Genomic DNA, 20,610 nt, shown 5'->3' with positions numbered 1-20,610 from the left:
ACACGCACACACGCACACACACTCACACACACACACAGAGCGTATGAATTTATACAACTGTCTGAACTCATCATAAATCAAAGTTAAAAGTATTACTTGGCCACAAACGTATTTGGCTTCAGTTGTGAGTGAATAATAACTCAGAACGGGACGTCATGTAGGACACAGATAATTGGTTACACTTTCACAACAAAAGGAGCTTCCTGTTTTCTTTGGCGTGACCTTTATTCTTGTTTGTCACTTCCTGTCTGCAGCTTATGACAAATCAATCTGACTTATCTCTCTTATATCTCTTTCAAGACTTGTTGTATTTGAACAGAATTTGGAAGTGAATGGAAATTTCTCCCCATTGAATCTTGGCACACTAATCAGAACTGTGGAAACGTTTTATAAAATAATGGAAATGTGGAAAACCAATGCAAAATGGCTCAGTAGCGCCCCCTCAGGCCAAACGTCTATGGAGCGGGTCGAAATTTAGTTTCCCGAATCTTGGTGGGAACGTGGTTTGGCCCAAAACGAACAAAAAAATCGCACTGAGACCATGACCTCGACTCAACAGGAAGTCAGCCATTTTATATTTGGCGTCCATCTTGGCGTTTTGAAAGTTTCGTAACTGTTACCATTTATTGTAGCAACACGAAAAACACACACGTCAATTTGTACTAGACCCATCCAAGTTCAAAAGTTATTGAAATGTTTCACAGATTCAAAAGGGGCGTGGCCATGGCAGCCATCAGAATTTTGCCAAGATTTGGTGATTCGCCACAAACTGGAAGTGCGCTATAACTTGGCCATACGTTGACCAATCGACACAAAACTTCATCTGTGAACATGTCTATGAACCCAAACTTGATCCAAACACAATGTTTTCATTCTGACGCTGCCAAACAGGAAGTGCCCTGTAACCCGTACATTGACCGATCGGCTCGTGAGACCAAGGGAAAAATGGGACCAACCTGGTAAATAAAGTTAAATAAAATAAAAATAAAATGTTTATGCAAGATCTTTTAATTATTCCCAAAGTTAGAAGTAAGAACTATCTTTGAAACACCTTTATAATTTATTTGAACTCTTTTTTTGAATTCATTTCAGGATCTGACAGGATCAGGATCTGTTTTATTTCTATTTTACTGCACCATGTTATCTTATCCTTCGCTGATTATTGTACATCTTTTATTTATCTACTTCTGACACACACACACACACACACAGCACCAGTGTTTCTAGACGCGTGCAATGCACCAAAATGAAAATATCACACATTTTTGGAAACGCGGCAACTGAAATAAATTAAGCAGGTGTACCTAATAAAGTGACCGCTGACTGTATGTCATGTTATGTAAAAGTGCAGCCGCTTCATTCACCACAGCAGAGGAAAGAACAGCGACTTCTTCCTGAGCTAAAAATACCAACACACTTGTTTTTCTCCTCACAGCCTTGTTTACAACTCTCTCTCTCTGATGGAGCCCGTTGCCTTAATGCTTCGGTGTTTCCATGGCAACGAGGGAGCAGAGGGTCTCTGAGGTCACAAACGGGGAGAAAACCCACGTAATGCAGCAGCCTCCTTACGCTGGGCTGCTGCTGGACGCTTCATTAACGCGCCGACGCTGACATGATGAATCGTCAGCAGACGCGGGCTGTTAATCATCTGTGGTGGTGAGAGCTGCTCCTGCGTTTGATGGAGGGAAAGGAGTGGAGTGAGTCCTGATGGAGAGAGGCGAGGCCGAGGGTTTTTTCAAGAGAGCAAAGTGGATTACATCCATTATTTAGCTGCTGCTGCTTCCTCTTCAGTGTGAGGAGAAGAGAAGAGATAGAAAAATCAACCCTCTCTGACAACAGCCTTTAATTTACTCAAAGATTAAAGAATATGTAACATTTCTACGGAAGACGAGAGCGGCCACGGTCGCGACAACATGTTTTCAGTCCGTTATCTCGAGATCACGGAGTAATTCATTTGTTACCGCAGAATAACGTGACACATTAATGCGTTATCTCGCAATGACAACAGTAATGAATGAGTTATCTCAGGATAACGAGATAAATGAATGCGTTTTCTCTTGATAATGGGGTAAACTAATGCATTATCTCAAGATAACAAGGCTCGTTTCATAGTGATAATTAACTTACCTTACTTAGATAATGAGTTGAATGAATGCGTTATCTCAGGATAACAACACCTTAATGTGTTATCTCGGGATAACAAGGCCAAATTTCTTGTGATAACGAGGTAAATTAGCACATTATCTCAGAATTAGAAGGCCTTAATGCATTTTCTAGTGATAATGAGGTAAATTAATGCGTTATCTCGGGAAAACAAAGCTCGTTTTCTAGTGATAATCAATTTACCTCAATAACGAGTTGAATTAATGCATTATTTTGGAATAACCAGGCAAAGTCTCTCATGCTATTGAGGTAAATTGTCGCGTTAACTCTGGATAACAAGGTCTTGTTATCCAGAGTTAATGCATTAATATTTCTCATTATCATGAGAAAACCGACGGTTATCCAGTGATGGCGAATCAATTATAGCAGCAACCGTGGCCGCTCTCAGCTTCCGTACATTTGTGCATTAAATAATAAATACATTAAATAATAAATACATTTATAAAGCACTTTAAAAAAACCCAGCAAGGTTCGGCAAAATAAATACAATAGTATACTTGTGTATATATATATATATACATATATATAATTTATATGTATATATACTGTAGACATTGTCTCGACTAATGAATGTATTCACCTCCTCTTGTGTGGGCTGTTAAAGATTATTTATAGAAGTGAACTCTTTCTTTGTGGCAGAGTGTTCCTCGCTCTAATTTATGTAAAAAAAACATCGCATCAAAAGAAAGCGATGTGGAGAAATTGGGGCAAAAGAGGAAGAGAAAAAAGAAAACATAACTCTTGATATGTTCCTGTTTTATGGTGAAGCTTCTCCTTCGCTTCTTATTTCCTCTCGTGAGCGGCACAGATTGTGTCCTCGGGGTAATCGTCGATGCACACGTTTGAACATATAGCTCCGAGTTCGTTTGCATGCGCTGCAGCGTCGGCACCAAACTCCAGCCCGTCAGACACGTACAGTATAGATCTAGTGTCAAAGAGAGGGCATGTCGGAAGAAATACTGGGTTTATATTAGTGCTGGGCCGTTAACGGCATTAACGTGCTGCGTTAACGCGAGACTCTTATCGCGCGATAAGAAAATTATCGCCGTTTATCTATTGTCAAAGTTGGGTCTGGGACCTGGGTCCACATAGTGAGCAAGCTATGAATTTCACTTTGATATGTTAGCGCGGATGTATACCTGGCCCAGAAGGCTCTGACCTGGCTGAGCGCGGATGTATACCTGGCCGAATTACGCTGTGGGGGCTGGGGCGTGCCGCGTGAGTCCGAACCGTGTGCATCAAACGTCAGCTGACATGGACGCTGCTGCGAAGCCCGCCGGGTTGCTTCAGGGGAAATTTATTTTCAAGAAGCTTCCCAATGGAAACCTCGATAAAACTAGGGTTGTATGCACTTTGTGCAACGCCGAGTTAGTTTACTGTAGAAGTTCGTCAAGTCTGAAGTACCACCTAAACGCAAAGCATCCCTTTGCTGATGTGAAAGGTGCCGGAGCAAGCACTGAAGCCGAGAAAAGTCGTGTTCGTCAGACTACAATGTTTGAATGCAACCGAGGCAAGCCCGTCAGCACAGCTCTGTCAGCTAAACTAACGGGCCTCTTAGCTCAGTGGATTGCCCTCAACTGCCGGCCTATCAGTGTGGTTGAAGATGAGGGGCTGGAGCTTCTTCTCCAGGCGGCCACAGGTGACCCATCTTATAAACTTCCTGCGAGGCGAACCATCGTACGGAGAATCAATGAACAGCACGCCGCACAGAAAGCGGCGAAAGAGGAGAAGTTGGCTGGGGCAACTTGTGTGGCACTGACTGGGGATCATTGGTCGTCTGTTAACAATGAAAACTACCTTGGTGTTACTGTACACCTCATCGATGCCAGCTGGGAGCTTCACTCTTTCGCCCTAGGTAACGTTACGTTATGTAATTTATTGTCATTTTTTGTTTTATAACGGTCTATGTAATTTACCACGGTGAAAATGGTTTCAGGTTGGATATCCAACCGTCGCGTCCGACAACTGTCTGAATGAATATCCAACCTGAAACTAACTTCACGCGGTATAGCTTTAGCTAACGTTATCAACGTTTTGCTGATTAGTTGCTGATAGTTGCCTACTACTACTTTGAATGCCTTCATCAGAATTCAAATGAGCCATTTTAATCTAGATTAATCTAGATTAACTCCAAGATTGCAGTGAGATTAATCTAGATTAAAAAAATTAATCTATGCCCAGCTCTAGTTTATATGAGATAATTCAGCGTCAAAGTGGAGATATTTAAGTGTGATTACATTAAAAGTGGACGTCCTTTAGTGTTTGGTCAAATCAAATTTGACCCATTTTACAAATGTAAACATCATGTTTTTCTAAACATCTTGATTTTTATGTGATAGAGTATCTATCACATAAAAATCAAATCAAATTTCGTGAAATTGGGCGCAACTGAGTTTCGGTTTGCTCCATCCATGTTTTGCCTTAGGGGGGCACTACTGAGCCATTTTAGCATGTTTGTTTTTTTAAATTTTAACGCCAGTTCTGATTTGTGTGCCAATTTTCAAGGAAGACACAAGGAGGTTGCGGGGTTGCTCCGATTTGGAATTTCCGCGTTACGCACCGTTATGTCTTGGTGTAATAAATTTCCTACATATGTCACATTTAAGGGGATTAAAAAGCCCTTTTGGTGCATCTTAAGGTGAATTCAGTAATTCCACAAAGCTCTATACAAGTGTGATTATATTAAAAGTGGGTGAAGAGTTAATCTTCCTCCAGTATATGGTCAGATTTGACCCATTTTACAATCATAAATACCATGTTTTGTCAGTCTTATTGCCGAAAGATCCAACACTATCACATAAAAATCTAAGAAAACTCTGGTTTTCTGAGTCAAAACTGACTTTGGCAAGAAAAAGAACTTTCCCGATACGATCGTTCCCTTTTTTGTTCTTAAAAGGTTCCGCGTAAAATGTCTTCATACACCAGTATTATCTCACACTGTGTCTCATCTGTGCAGCAGAAATACTTTTCCTCTGCCGTGATAAATCCCCACTGATATTCACAGGTCACCACGAGGGTCCGCTCTGTTTTTTTTTCACTCTCATCTTCTCCATCGGTTCCTCAAAGCTCCGTCCTCCTACATCCGTCCTACTGCTGTGAGCGTCCTGAAATACGTCTTCCAGCGAGGACAAAAAAGGGAGGACAAAATAAAGAGGCCGTAGATGAAGCACTTTTTAAGGCCTCATCTACACGGAAACGGAGTGTTCGGTTTATGAAATCCAGGACCTTTTTGATCACCTAAAACCGGTGCAGTGTGGATTCTCCAAAACTCACTGCGACATGTCCAGACACCATATTCGAGACGTATCACAATCTTCTCTGAGCAGCTCCTGTCGTCTTCTCAGTGAGGTCAAATTCTAAAATCTCTTTCTCTTAAATTATTTCAACAATGCAAATTTCCAATCCACGACCAAAAATTAGAAAAGCTCTGCAGTGGCAACTCCACGAGCCCCCTGGTGGTCTGTGGTGACACTGCAATAAACTGAAATTGTTTTCTGGCGATTTTTGTTGAACTACAGCAAAGATTTCACATGTGATCGTCGAATAATCGGAACCAAAACAAACTCACAATTTGTTCATTTGTTGAATATATTATTTTATTTTAACATCATCATAGTTTAACTTTTAATTTCCCCTTCATTCATTAAAATGGTCACCTCTGAATGTACACGTACTGCAAACTGTCAAAAATATACAAACAAATGCAGGCTTGTGCTATAGTCTGGTCGAATGTCTAAAAAACAGTGGCACTTGGAGGGGAGAGAGAGAGAGAGAGAGAGAGAGATTGAAACCAGTAAAGACATGCACAGCGTCATTGTGAGCTCTGGTTCCAGTGGTCCAGGTGTGCGGAACTTCCATGGGATCCTCGTGGAAAAAGTACGTATGACATTTCTCTCACTTTTCTGACAGTGCGTCACAAATCGCCTGCCACTTTATCAAATCCCAAAAAACCCCGAAAAAAATAAAGAAAAAGTCACTCGTTAATGGAACTGTTAGGCACATCATTGTTTTTTATGGTTTTACATTTTTCTGGAAAAGTCTCTTGAGTTACTGTAAATGTAGAATGTTTTAACAAAAAAACAAGGAAGGAAAATAAACGTACAATTAAAAAAAACTGCCTTCAAAAATCACCGTGGAATCACCTTCTTGTTCGTAACTCAACATTGGTACATAATGTGTGTGTGTGTATTTCTGTGGTCATGTGAGTGAGTTCTTGAGGTGCATTGTGGGTGGTCTAGCTGTGATTGGCTCATGGCGTCATATCAGATGCTCAGGTCTTTGGGGTTCTCCTTGTAGGTCCTCTTGGGTTCGGGGAACGTGGGCTTGGACACGTGGCTGTCGTTGCTCCTCAGCGTGCTGTAGTACTCCCTCACTTTCTCCGCAACAAAGTTGTCGTCGTCCTCTTCGTCCTCCGAGTCGTCTCTGCGGAGGCTCCTGACCGGGGAGATGTCTCGTCCCAAGCTGTGCGCTCGGTACCGCGGCTCTGGCGTGCTGCCTCGGCTGGCGTAGCCGCCCTCCCTCTCCTTCCTCTCGGGTGAGCGCCCCCTCAGCAGCGAGCTGTACCTCTTGTAGGCCGAATCCGATTCTGGGGTGCGCACTCTGGGCGGGGTGCGCACTCTGGGCAGGGTGTTGTCTTTGTAGTTGTCTCTCAGGCCCCGGGACGCCACTTCTCTCAGCAGGGTTTCCCCCCTGTAGGGTCTCTCTATGGAGGACGCTCTCTTCAACAGGCTCTCCTCCCCATACAGGCGCGACGGCAGTGTGGCGCTGTCGTTCAGGCGGCCCAGAGCCGGTGGCTCGCGTAGGACGCTGTCCTCAAACGGGAAGCTGAGTTCAGGAGACTTGGGTGGCTCCTTCATTACGGCCTCCACCCCGTTGGGCTTCTCGTTGCCGCGGCTCTGTCTCTCGGGGGAGGCGTACCGGCGGTACGGGTCTGAGGAGTGGGCGTGGCGTCTTGTGGGAGAGTGATGGCGAGTGCGGTGGGGGGATCTGTGGCGGTACGGAGAGCGACGAGGTGAGCGGTGAGGCGAGCGATAGGGCGAGCGGTAAGGGGAGCGGCGGCGGTTGTGCCCTCGGTGTCTGTCTGGAGAGCGACCACTCCGCTGTCCCTGTCCTGCGGGGCGGCTGTTGAGGGTGTTTTCCGCGCTGCGAGAGCGGCCATGCTTCCTGTCAGGCGAGCGGTGGCGACCACGGTGGTGTCCGCTGGAATGGTGGTGGCGGCCGTCACTTCCCTTGTCCTTCTTTCGAAATACCGCAAACGGGTCCTTCCCCTTGGACTTCCTCTCCTTGTGTCTTCCTGTGCTGGTTTTCTTGTGCGGGGAGCTGTGGCGGTGGTTGGAATGGTGGTGCTTGCCGGCGCGTGTGTGGCTCGACTCCTTCTTTCTGCGGGATGGTTGTTGGGGTTCTGGTGGGTAGCTTAACTCCGATGGCTCGTCGATTGGGGGCACGGTGCTCACTTCCGCAGCGTTTTGTAGCCCTGCGGCTGGGTTGGCTGCGCTGCCGTCGTTAGGGCTGCCGTCTGCAACAGAGTACGACAGATACAGTCGAGGGCAAAGAGGATGAGACAAACACACAGAGACTTGGAGAAGCCCTTTTCTGCTTCCACGTGAGGTCATGCTCAAACCACTCGGATATGAAGCTGAGGACATTATCAATGGAAGCCATTCGGATGTCAATGCCAGCAAAGATGGCCGATTGTTAGACGGCGGAGTGAAAGCCAGTGATCAAACATTAGTGTAGCTCACACATGAGAGAAAGAGACAGTCAGTACGTTTATGAAAATAAATGCATTTGTGTTTGTTTGAATAAAAATGGACTGAAAGTAGACCTGTTAGCCTGACTTAAGGTGCTTTTCCATTATACACTTCTAGCACTACTCAGCTTGGCTTCTTTGCTTTTCCATTAGTGATAGTACCTGGTACTGAACAACGCCAAAATGTTCCTGTCTTTCTTTCAGCTAGTTAGTTTGTGTGAGTGTGAGTTTCACACGGCTGTTGCTACGGCGACCCTGCCCCTGTTGAGGAGGTTCTTTGAAGTCATGAAAAATGACGTGACTGATACCAAACCGAGTAGAGTTGGAACTGTATCACGGAAAAGCGGTAAAGTTGTTTTTGACATAACAGGTGAACAAAAATCTAAAGTGTTCAGGGCATATCGCCACCTAGTGGATAAAAGAGTCATATGCTTCTTTCAATTAAATGCTGTGGTAACATAACTGTGCGTGCATTGAAAACGTACTGACTGACAGAGTTGTGAAGCAGCGACTGTGTGAAGGAAGAGACGAGTTGCCCACGACAAACCTCTTCCCCAGGTTCAACTTGAGGTCAACTCGAGGTCGAAGCAGAATGGGACGTGGCCGGTCGAGTCAGTCGTGCTGGTGATGAGCAGCCATGCTCTTTCATGCACTGACATGATGCTTTAGACACTTTTAGAAAATAAAACCAAAAATCGCTGACACTGTTTGGTTTAGAGCGGCGTTTTCACTCAATGAGTTGTGTGTTTTTACTAAGTGAGTTTCTTAAGGGATTTTTACTTCTAAACACACACTCAATCACGTGCACAAGCAGCCACTAAAGTGCTCTGTTAATTATTGGACTCTTAAAGGATAGTTTGGGTGTTTTGAACCAGTCTGGGACACGGATGCTCTGCTGGGACACAAGGAAAAACAAATTATAGCCTCTTAACAAAAAGATTCAGCTAATAGAATATCTTTTTGCTGCTTTTTCTTATCATTAGACAATGTTTTCTGTCTGGAAAACTGAACTTTCTTGTGGAGTGGTGAAAAGCACATTCTCCCACACCAACCTCCATAGAGAAAATCAGCGTTTATAAATCACAGTGCACAAAAGTTGTTCTTTCCACTGCTGCCTCCATGAGGACATTTAAACGAGATTTCTTGTGACTTTGTCTTTGGGAAAACCCTTTTCAGATTCACCTCAGTGACACAAACTTACCAACGAAGGCAGCAGCAGACCTGCAGCTACCTCATCATCCCATGAGCTAAAAACGATGATTTTCTCAATGGAGTTTGGTGCAGGAGAGTTAGCGGGTTACAAACGTTAGTTTCCTGCCAGAAAACACAGTCCAACAGTGATATTAAGACATTTTAGACTTAAGTAGGCGCTGATTTTTGTTAATTGGATATAATCCACGTGTCTCAGGCTCGTTGTTGACATTTTAAAAACAGACACTAAAAACGAACAGTAACAAAGCAGATTTTCTCCAGTGTCGAGACACAGTTAATGCGTGAAGAATCCCATCACAGTGGCTTCGGCGGAGAACGACACACTGGCAGTGCATTTATAGGGTGAATGGATTTATGCACATGGAGTCGAGCACAGGGACACGCCACACACACACACACACACACACACACACACGTCAAGATGGCGAGAGTCAGAGAGACGAGGGAGAGACAGATGACAGGGAGGGACAGCTACAAACCGTGGTCTGATTTTGGAGGACAGAGGCCTCCCCCATCTTGTCATTTCTGATACATGCAGTGAGATGGGGAGCGACCATCCCTGAAGGAAGACAAGAAGCCCAGCGCAAAACAGGACGAGGAGAGATTCACAAAAACAGAGGAAAGAAAAAAGAACAGAGAGAGAGAGAGAGAGAGAGAGAGAGAAAGAGAGCACACAAGTTTAGATCACCTGGAACCAACGTGTCAGGGAAGAAAAAAACAAACAAAAACAGAAAGAGAGAAGTTATCGTGTTGATTTTTCAATGAAAAAAAATTGTGTTTATTTGATCACTGAGTCATCGAGATTAAGAGACAGTCCAGGAATATGACCCAAACCCTTCAGCAGTGGAAAACACCAGTTACAGAGAAAGGTCCTGCACACTCACCCTCTCACACACACACGCACGCACGCACACACTCGCGCGCACACACACACACACACTCACTCACACATCTAAAGATGTGGACACAGAAGCAGCAGAAAACACAAAATAAGAAAACAGTGAGACTCACACATTCACGACGACAGTTATATGAAGCAGTTTTTGTTTTCACATCGCTGACAGAAATAAAAAAAATTCAATAAAAAAAGGCTGTTCATGAGCTAAAAAAAACGTACAAACAATGCACTTTACATGACGCTGACGTTACAGTTCTCGGCTGACCCGAACGCCACGGCAACAGACAAGAGGGCTATGGATTCTTTTTAAATGTCGGATTTTAAACCAATTTTCTTTTTTTTCAACGTAGAGGAAGAGACGAGAATTCAGGATTTTTAAAAGCGTATTGACACTGTGGCAGCATTCAGACCTGTAGATGGCGCTAAGTGCATCACAGCTGCTGTAAAAAAAAAGGAATTTAACAGTATACTAGCAATATACAACATAAAGAGTTGGCAGCTATTTTTGTAGTTTTTTTTTTTTCTAAAACGCACAACTTTAATCCAGCGATTCCCAAAGTGTGGGCCCCCCAGGGGGCTGGGCTGGTACTGCAGGTGGGCCGTGATGTACGCTGGATTTTGAGAAATAATTTGATGGCATAAAACAAAGCCATGGCGTTTAGATTATGTGTAATTTCTTTGCTTCCTGTCCGGACTGGAGTGAACACAATGTCTGTTTGGCAAATTTGGCAAATCCCCTGCTATCAAGTAGGTAGCATCTTAAGCTAATTTTGGACATGATTCGTTTTCCACGAGGAGGTGAAGGTAAAGTCATTTTCACCAGATCTTCTCAGTGATTTTAGTCACGTCGGAATCTATGTCGTCTGCAATCATTACCGGACGATGTCAATCAAGATTACGGCAAATTTTAGCCGAGGTAAAAAGGTCCGGAACACAGATTTTCAAGAATGGATCGAGGCGTCTTCATTTAGTACACACGTGACGACATGAGGTAACAGTGGTGTGGGGGTGCTGGGTTGCCCTGGGTTACTGGGTAGGGTAACGGAACATGGGTCGACAAGTGTCGCGGGAGCGCACGGAACTGCTCGTAGCAGTGGTGCCTCTGTGACTGAGCCCGGGAAAGCGATCTAACACGATTTTCCTCCCAAAGTTGTGGCACTTTTCCACTCCACAGTTCCAGCAAGACTCGACTACACTGAGATTTCTAATCCCGTGTGAATTAGCCATTAATATTCCAGACGTCCTGTGGTAAAACGACTTATTATAACTCCACCTCGTTGTGTAAAACTAATACTGTCCGTATCAGGCTTTAGTTGTTGTCGCTAACTTAAACTAACTCTCCAATACAGATATCACTACGATACAGAGGTTTTACATTAAGTTAAGTTAAGTTAACGAAACAACGTTCACATGCACAGTTTAACACAGCTAAGGCCTTAGTCCGACTAAGACGGGCAATGGGACAGCTTGCAGAGTTTGATTAGATTTATAGGTTGCGCAGAATCTCCCTGTAATCTACTGCGTGTTAAATCAGTTTCCCATTGACCTTTACGTTACAGTAAATGGCGAAATGGATAATCCAGTCTCTTCTTCAGTCCCAAAGTGGGTCTAATTCGTTATCTATCTATCTTCAGTTTATATGTCGTCTCTTTCTACTTCCGGGTCAAAGACCGGGGAGGACATTTTGGTGGATGTGCAGAACGCCAAGTCCGACTTCAGTCCAACTAAACGTATACATGCAGGAGTAATCAGACTATGAATCACATTATCCAGGTATGTTAGTCTGACTAAGGCTAGTTCCTTTTCAGTCTTTTCGACTAACGTGTTTACATGTTTACATTACATTAAGAAAACCACATGACTGTCTTAGTCTGACTAAAATCAGACTTTTAACGTATATAACATCTTGTACTTAGCGTTGAAGCGTGAACTGCGAGTGAAAGCGGGGATTCGGGTCAGCCCGGGCACTGGTGCAGGTACAGAGGGGGAAACATTCTTCTCCCAAAGAAAACAACAGAACTGATGAACAACTGTTTCAAGACAAGTCAATGCATCTCCACTGAAATCCAGTAAAAAAAAATAAAAAAGAACACAAGTTAATAATGACTTATGGTAAAAAAACTAAAGAAAAAAGTTCCATAAATATTATGGAAAATAGACACTAGAGGGAGAAAAAAAGAGAAAATTGGGATTTACACTTTTTTGACAAGTTCATGCAGCAATAAACTTTTTTTTAATCCATTAATATGTGGCTTCACTTCATCATAGCTCTGTGCACGGAACAAAAATACTTGTAAAAATGCCTCTATTCTTTTCTCTTTTTCATCACTGTACAAAAACGTCTCCACACGTGGATCCACTCTCACTCTGAACGTTCTCTAGAGTCACAGCTTTTCAACAACAGAACAGTGGATGCAAAAAAGAAAAATCGTCCACGTGAGTGACGCGTCGTGACGTTTGTCTCTGACAATGGAAAAATAATAAAGAAATTCTTCAGGACACAGATCTCACTTTTAAACCCTGACAGAGTTCAGTAGCTTACATTCACCTTCAATAAATACTATAAATACGTGGCCGCGTCCCCGTTTTACCACAGGACGCACGCGGAGGATCAGGGGGTTTTCTCTCTCGTGTGTGTGTGTGTGTGTAAACGGACAGAAAGAGAAAGAAACATTGATTTATTTTCCAACTCTGTAAACAGTTTCTATGTAGCGCTGAAGTCAGACCCACCACCACCACCATCACCACCACCTTTCCACCTTTCCTGGAAAGTCCCAGTGGAATGATTTCACTCGGTGGTCAGAAAGGTGAGAAACTGAGAGCGGCGGCGACAAACTCAAACATAATTATAATTCAAATCCCAAAAAGCCCAGGAGTGAGTGACCTTCACCAGACAGAGAGCGGGCACCACGTTACACACCCGTCCACCCTCCCTGGTGGGTTTGTCCCAGCAGTGAGTGAAGGGTCCTGGGAGTCTTTCCCCTCTGACCCACCACTGTCCCACTGGGCGTCCCCCCCGCCTCAGGGCGTGAACATGGGTGAGAAGGGAACGTTTTCGTAGATTGACCCACCATATTCAGGCACAGAGCCGTCACCCCTCTTGAGCACCAGGTGGACGCGGCGGCCTCCGCTCTTGATGAGCTCAATGGCGCGTGCGTGCTTCATGCCCTTCGTGCTCTCGCCGTTGATCTCCAGGATTTCGTCGCCGACCTGAGGAGGACGCGGTGGACGAGAACACGATGACACGTTACACATCAAAAAAAAAAATCAGACTTTGAGCGTATATAGAACAGCATGCTAATATGGATTTTATTTGTTTTTGTACTTTTGTACTAGCACTTCTGTGATATTTTTCGTTGTTGGATCCAGTGATTTTTACCGAAATTGGACCAATATCATATCATACTTAACATAACTGTCAACACATTTTGTCCATAACCAGAAACTTCCAAAACACGAATAAAACAAACTTTTTGCTCCAATAAATGTTAAATAAACAGCTGTTGTTGCTTTTTAGTTTAAATTCTTGGACAGTCTGTGCTTAGTGAAGTTTTTGTAGATTATTATGCAATGATTTGTTCAAATCAGATTTTTAATTTTTTAATTATTATTTTTTAAAGACAGCCGATCAAGGGATTTGGACCAAAATTGAGGAGAGTTGGCGGGGACTCTAGTCAAAAGATGTTTTTCTGGAGCAGAAACTTCTTTTTGAGTTTTTGCCACCTCGCCACCGTCGTCTTGATACAAAACTAATCACTTCCTGTGTGCAGCTGAGGCAACGTGAGCTCTCTAATCACTGCTAAACTACTAATTTGACAACGTTTTCCACGTAGCAGACGTTTGTTTGTTAAAGGTTGCACACGACAGCTTTAACAGTTTCCTGTCGAAAAGCAAGTGACTGTGACACAGAGAGAGAAACACTTTCAGCTTTTTCTGATTCTCTGCCTCGATGCCTCGTGTTTTCTGTCGAGCGTCGAGGGAATTCCACAGAACGTCTCTCACTGCCTCACAGACCAGCTTCTGCTGCTATTAATATCTCTGCTAACAAGCGTACGTGTTAACGTGTTCACACCCAAACACTTCCTGACTGTAGCACGTTAACGTATAGATTTAGGGGGAAAAGCACTTTCCTATCTGAGTGGAGAGAATCAGTTGAGCTCTGCACTGAATATATTGAATCAAGCCGCTCGGAGTTAGGCAGAGTGACAACTTACTGCAATTCATCAAAAATGAAGGTTAAATATTACACTCTACCCCCAACATGAACATGGCTTCAAACGCACGCAAGGTTCATTAAAAACTGTGGCGCGTGTTTGTGTGAGGCTGCATGTTTTCACTGAAGCATGACTTGGCAGTAATTGGGGAAGAACACGCTGTTCCGTCCGTGGTATAATGTCAGGATCAGTCAAGCGTGGATCAAAAACACGGCCCGGCGCTCCATCGCGAAATGATAGAGCGTAAGAAACAAAAAAAAACTCAGCGCTCGGTGCAATGTGTACTGACTGATACCAACGCTAAAAAGAAGAAGCAGAGCTAAGGCCTTAGTCCGACTAAGATCGGACAACTTGCAGAGTCTGAGTGTCCACGCGGAGGAGAAAACCGATCTATAGGTGGAGCTGTATCTCCCTGTAATCTACCGCGTATTGAATCTGTTTCCTGTTGACCTTTACGTGACAGTAAATGGCTAAATGGATAATCTGGTCTCTTCGTCTGCAGTTTAATCAAACTAGGGCCATAGTCGGACTAAGACGTGGGTCTTATTTTCTCCGCAGCTTTCACTGTCGCTGACGCCATCTGGTGTGTATGAAGTCATTTTTGTTTACGCGGAAACTTTTTAACAGCGAAAAAGACCAAAAAGATCTTAAATGGGAGAGTTCTGTTTCCGTGTGGTTTTTTTACGTACCCTCATCTTTCCGTTGCGTACGGCCGCTCCTTCCTCGGCCAACCTCAGCACGTACAGGTCCATGCTGTATTCTCTTCCTCCTCGCAGGCTGAAACCGAAGCCCTTGTTGTCTCGCTCCAGGTCCACGGAGTAGAACTCGGCATCCTGACACAGACACACGCACGCACACACACACACACACACACAGACACACACTACACCACATACACGCAGACACATTTATACCAAGGTCACTTTTGTGATTCACATTTGAAGTTTGTGTGTGTGTGTGTGTGTGTGTGTGGTTCCATTGAAGTGGTTTTCTATTTCAGGAGTTCGGGACAAACGCCACCTTTAGCGGGAAACTTGCACTTATTTAGAATTTCTGCAGGAGACTGTGTGTGTGTGTGTGTATGTACACTCACACTCTCAGGTGCAGGGAATTATCAATGCCTCAGGCTTTAGGTGGATAAAGAGAGAGGACACAGACAGAAAAGGGACAGCGTGTGTGTGTGTGTGTGTGTGTGTGTGCATGGGGGGTTTACAAGGACACTCAGACGGCTCCTGTCTCCTCCACCTCCCCTCCTAATCTCCTCTGCTGGAGAATCAATGCTATCTGCTGGAGATGAATTCAGCAGTGAACACGGTTACTGCTCTTAAAGAAATAATAAAAACATGCTTTTAGACTCCGGTGATACGTCAAAGAGACGCAGATGACACAGCGTGTTTGTCCTTGGGGAAGGTGGGTGGTGGCAGGATGAATGGATGAATGGACCTGTGGAGGCTGGAGACAGCTGGATGTGTGTGTGTGTGCGACACGCAGTGACCGGTGGACGTTCTGTCATGTCGTCGTTTCTCACCTGGGTTGAGACTTGTGTCGGGGGCTGTGGTGGAGGTCCCTGCGGGGGTTTGTAGTCAAACGTCTCTTGTTTTGGTTTGGTGTTGTTCCTGCGACAGGAGGAGACACAACATTATACTGTGGACTGTGGAGTAAACCTGTACCACTGTTTACTTGAGAGAATTTGAACTTATTTGAAGTGTTTTAGGAAGAACAAGCTGCGACGGGCAGACGTCAGTTCATCACTGAAGCAGAAGCGTATTTAACAACACAAACAACACGTGAACCCTGTTTCTGAGTGGAAGCGTAAAGGATGGAGCTTTGTGTGTGTGTGTGTGTGCCACTCGCTCACCTGGCCTCAGGTGCCGCCTGCTGCTGAGGCGTGTGCGTGGTGGTGATGGTGGCGATCTTCTCCGCGTTGGTCAACAACGACGCGTTTGACGACTCTGAGAGGGAGAGAAGCAGAGACAGGGGTCGTGAGGTCAGGACGTCTCTGCTACAGGGAGACAAAAATGTCGTCTGTTTGACATTACATTACATGTCATTTAGCAGACGCTTTTATCCAAAGCCACTTACAAAAGTACATTTAAACATTTGGGTACAAATAAGAGCTAGAAGTAAGTAAGAGCTTCAAGTAGAACAAACTATGAAGTGCTAGTCATAAGTGCGACAAGGTTTTTTTTTTTTTTGTCGTCTTAGTCGAGGTAGAGTCGGAAGAAATGTGTTTTTAGTTTTTAGTTTAGGCGTCGGAAGATGTGGAGGCTTTCAGCTGTCCGGATGTCGATGGGGAGATCGTTCCACCATTTGGGAGCGAGGACAGTGAACAGTCTCGAGTTTTGCGAGTGCCTCTGCGATCCTCTCAGTGAGGGGGCAGCGAGCCGGTTTGTCGATGCAGAGCGTAGTGGGCGGGCTGGGGTGTAGGTTTTGATCATGTTTGAGAAGAGAAATCAGGCAAATCATTGCTTTGCATGGCATTTTAAACACAAACAACAAAACGCTCCCGTCTTCTGTCCCATGTATTTGCGTCGTGCTCGTGTGCAAAGACCTTAATGCTGTGGGAGCAGCTACGAGATGCATTCAAGCAACCTGGTAAATTCACAGTTTCTGCCAGTACACAGTCTAGAGCAGTGGTTCCCAACCTCTGATCATTTGAAGCTAACAACGAGCCACTCAGCACCTTAAAAAAAACCCAGAATGCATTATTACTCCCAACTCTTGGTAGCAGGAAAAAATCTCTCTGTTATCAACGTGTATTTCTCCACCTTTATTTGATTACAAGTGTGCGAGGGCTAACCCTGCGATAAGTCCTCACTCCCGATTCCTCTCACGGTCGGTTCCTCTCTCTCTCATCTTTTCATCTGCTCAGCTTCTGTTGGATTAACCCTTTCACTGACAGTTCTTCCCCCACGAGGCACAAACCCCGACCGATCACGCCGCAGCGTGGGTGAAGCGAGTGTCAGTTTGGACTGCGGTGGGAGAGGAAAAACCTCCCCGCGCGAGCATGCAATGAATGTTTTAGATCTGGTCTCAGATGACCAGCTGCTCTCCCTCCTCTTTCTGCACATTTGCATCACCCGCTCCTTCCTCCCTCTCTTTATTTCTCTGTTCTTGCTGGAAAGGAATCAAAGACCTGGTATTAACATCCGTTTCTTTAAGTCTGAGTCTGACGCCACAGTGACAGCGAGAGAAAACCTGGACGAGCTCTAGTTGCTCTGCTGTGACATGAACATTTGTAAAGATTTTAAGCAGCAAGAATTAGTAATAAAGACATTGTTGACGTGTCCGGCAGCGGCTACAAATGAATTAACATACATATGAGCAGGTGAGGGGGGCGGAGTCTCTAATGCATCCTGAGGATGAATTGCTATGAATGCATGCTGGGTAATGCAGTCACGTGAACTCAAACCACCTCTGAATGTGCTCCTCTGAAACACAGAGGGAGAGAGAGAGATGACCTTTTCTAACCTTCACCCTGAAATGAAATATCAATATATTTTAAACCGTGGACGCTGAATACTCACCCCAAAAGACACCTTTTGGTTTATTTAACCCTGAGAACAAAGAGCAATCAAACTCTCCTGTCTGTTTGAGAAATTTGGAAACACTTGGAAACACGTTTGTATGAACAAAAACAAAGGAACCAAAAAACTTTTTGTGACAAAAAATACTTTGACTCAACAGCACAAGACAAAAAAAATACATTTTCTTATGATGGGTTATCATGGGTTATGCACCTGAGGGTTAATACCAGGTCTGATTGGAAGAGATTGGAGGAAAACAAAAACGTTGAGGTGAAGTTAAATGTGCAGGATTTCTCTGTTTATTCAAACCACAGAGAACAAAGGTCAAAGGTCATCAAGTCTATGTATTGAACGTGGATGGAGCATCTCTTAACGTAGCTTTCTCCACTGTTATCCCGCTGTAAACTCCCGCTATCTTCAGGTCAGGTGACTTCCACCCAAGTTTCCCCCTCATTAGACCTGTGCAGCGCCGCCGTGAGGCGACATGAAGTAGCGACGCTCTGCGAGTGAAAGTGACAGAGACTATTTACTTGCCTTAATTTATCAATTAAAATATTGATATTGGTTGAGTATCATGTTCCACGAGGAAATCGTTATTTAGAATATTTGAGAACCTCCTTCTACTCATTTGCATACCTCTCCCCTCCCCACCCTCTTTTCTTCCCTGCAACTGTATTCTCTCTGGAAATGAATCAAACATGCTTGGCTTCTCGCTGTCTCTCCGTTCCGCTCGCTTCCCTCTGCCTCTTTTCTCCTCACTGGCTTAAAAACATTTAAGATGCACACAGAAAATGCACTGAGCTGTTTCTGCTGTAATTTGTCTCTGGCCCTGGCACGGTGTCCTCTTGTCCTGAATAGACAGCACTGTGGAGGGTGGTGGTGGTGGAGGAGGGGTGAGGTGAGAACAGGTCGATTCAAAATGAGAAAGAGAAAAAGGAGCAGTGGGGAGATAAGAGAAGCAGAAGGGCCGTACGACACAACACACCCCAGGTCGTCCTAAAACAAATGGCACATTATATCACCACAGGCGCAGACTTCGTCCTCCTTTCTCACACAATAGGGAGGCAGCGAGAGAGCGAGTGAGCGAGAGAGCGAGTGAGCGAGTGAGCGAGAGAGCGAGAGAGCGAGAGAGCGAGAGAGCGAGAGAGCGAGAGAGCGAGAGGTGTGCTGCTCTGTCTGCACTCTGAGTCTCTGCTGCAGAGACGTGATCTTTAATGAAGGAAGGTGTTACGGTGCAGCGGCAGCAGCCAGAGCACAGCGTCACGCTCGTCTTCCTCGTCGCTGAGCATCAGTCGGAAAACAAAACTCCGCCCACTCCTCTCTCGCTCACACACAGAGGAGATATGAGCCGCACCTGACTCCACCTCAGGAGAAGCCACCTCCAGGTTGATCCTGCTCAGCCACACAGGATCTATTCAAACTGCAGCTTCTGATGAATCCGTGCGTCATTGGATTATTCGTTTCTTTTTTTCCAATTTCCAATATTGTGCTCGAATGAAAAATGGAAAAAAAAACCACAGATAACGAGCATTTCCCATTTCTCCCTCTAACGCAAGTTAGGTAACCTGAAGGTTGTGTAACACAGAGGTGACATGTGACGACGACAGAACAATCTGCGGATCAAAGAAGAAGCAGCAACTCTTAAAGTTTAAATGAATCTTCGCCCTCGTTAAAAAAACGTTTGGACATCCCTGACATTCTGTATCCGACTTGTAAAAAAGCTGAATTGGTTCACTTGCACCCTAAAGTGTAAACGCAGCCTCGGAGACACAACCATCTCCTGTTCCTGTGTCTGTCTCACTCTCTGACAGTCTGACACACGCACATACACTTTCCCAAAGACTGTTCGCCTTGTCTTTTATTTTCCCTCGTATCTTCTTGGCGGAGCAATGTTTGGCTCACTGTTCTCATCAAACTCTCCTCAGAAAATAAATAAAAACACTCTTCAGCCGGAAAAAAGCAACGGGTGGCGGCGGACAAATAGCTACAATTTCTAGCCGCGTGCTTGTTGACAGGGAATAGTGCCTTCCTCACACACACACTTAATTAAACAGTATTGGTGAAGAATGCCAGGCTGATCTGTCAGCATAAAGTAGCCAGAGCTTTTAGCTGCACAGGCTGCACAACAAACTTTACCCTTAAAGACACTTTGAATAAAAGAAGACACACCAACAAAACAAACACAACATCTACTATCATCGCACTCTTCTACGTCTTAACTGAAGGTTCAGAGGCTGAGAAAGTCTCTTAATATCCTCACAAATGAAGACGCATCAACACTGCAAACAGGAAGCTAACCTCAAGTCCATGTAAGAGATTCCGTCTCAATTACAAAGGGTGTTCCTCAGGGTTCAATTCTGGGCCCCTTGCACTTACAATTCTACATCAACATTATCTGTTCTGTATCAGTCAAAGTGATATTTTTTTATTGTCAAAAATATTGGTATTGTGATACCATGATGAAATCATTTTTGGACGTTTTTTTTTCCACTTGTCTGGTTTTTCCACCCCCTGATCCCCGCGTACTGCGCCTTTAACCGTGCACTCTCCACTCACCGTCTCCGGGAATGATGCGTAGCGTGACAGTGTTCCCGGCCTCCTTGATGAGGTTGACGATGTCGGAATGCGACTTGTTGGTGATGGAGCAGCTGTTCACCGCCAGGATCCGGTCGCCGACCTTTAGCTTCCCGCATCGGTCCGCCGGGCTCCCCTCGATGATGCGTCCTATTTTGTGGGGCATGGCCACACATGCATTTGCAGCTATTGTCACCATTCACATGTGATGCATGATGATTCAGTGTGTTTGGTGTTTGTGTGTGTGTGTTTTTAGAGAGAAGGGGGGAAAAA

The 20,610-nt window shown here is 44.7% G+C and overlaps 1 protein-coding gene across 7 annotated transcripts in view; it reads right to left on the bottom strand.

Annotated features, from left to right (window-relative positions):
- Positions 1-6,239: 6,239 nt before the first annotated feature.
- magi1b (membrane associated guanylate kinase, WW and PDZ domain containing 1b) overlaps positions 6,240-20,610 on the bottom strand; it is a 172,065-nt gene continuing 157,694 nt past the window's right edge. For 5 of the 7 annotated variants that reach the window (XM_044024399.1, XM_044024401.1, XM_044024400.1 and 2 more), the window contains 6 exons: positions 20,320-20,523; positions 16,095-16,188; positions 15,765-15,852; positions 14,926-15,069; positions 13,094-13,232; positions 6,240-7,678 (listed from right to left, as the gene is read on the bottom strand). In XM_044024399.1, the coding sequence (XP_043880334.1) occupies positions 6,426-7,678; positions 13,094-13,232; positions 14,926-15,069; positions 15,765-15,852; positions 16,095-16,188; positions 20,320-20,523 (1,922 nt within the window). In that variant the 3' untranslated portion in view covers positions 6,240-6,425. Of the gene's footprint in view, positions 7,679-9,603; positions 9,684-13,093; positions 13,233-14,925; positions 15,070-15,764; positions 15,853-16,094; positions 16,189-20,319; positions 20,524-20,610 lie in introns of all 7 variants that reach the window. The other 2 variants (XM_044024406.1, XM_044024404.1) reach the window with 2 other exon arrangements.

This window comes from Solea senegalensis, linkage group LG4 (assembly GCF_019176455.1).
Source record: "Solea senegalensis isolate Sse05_10M linkage group LG4, IFAPA_SoseM_1, whole genome shotgun sequence".
Classification (NCBI taxonomy): domain Eukaryota; kingdom Metazoa; phylum Chordata; class Actinopteri; order Pleuronectiformes; family Soleidae; genus Solea; species Solea senegalensis.
The sequence above is the reverse complement of the archived record's forward strand: the minus strand, read 5'-3'. Positions and strand labels throughout refer to the sequence as shown.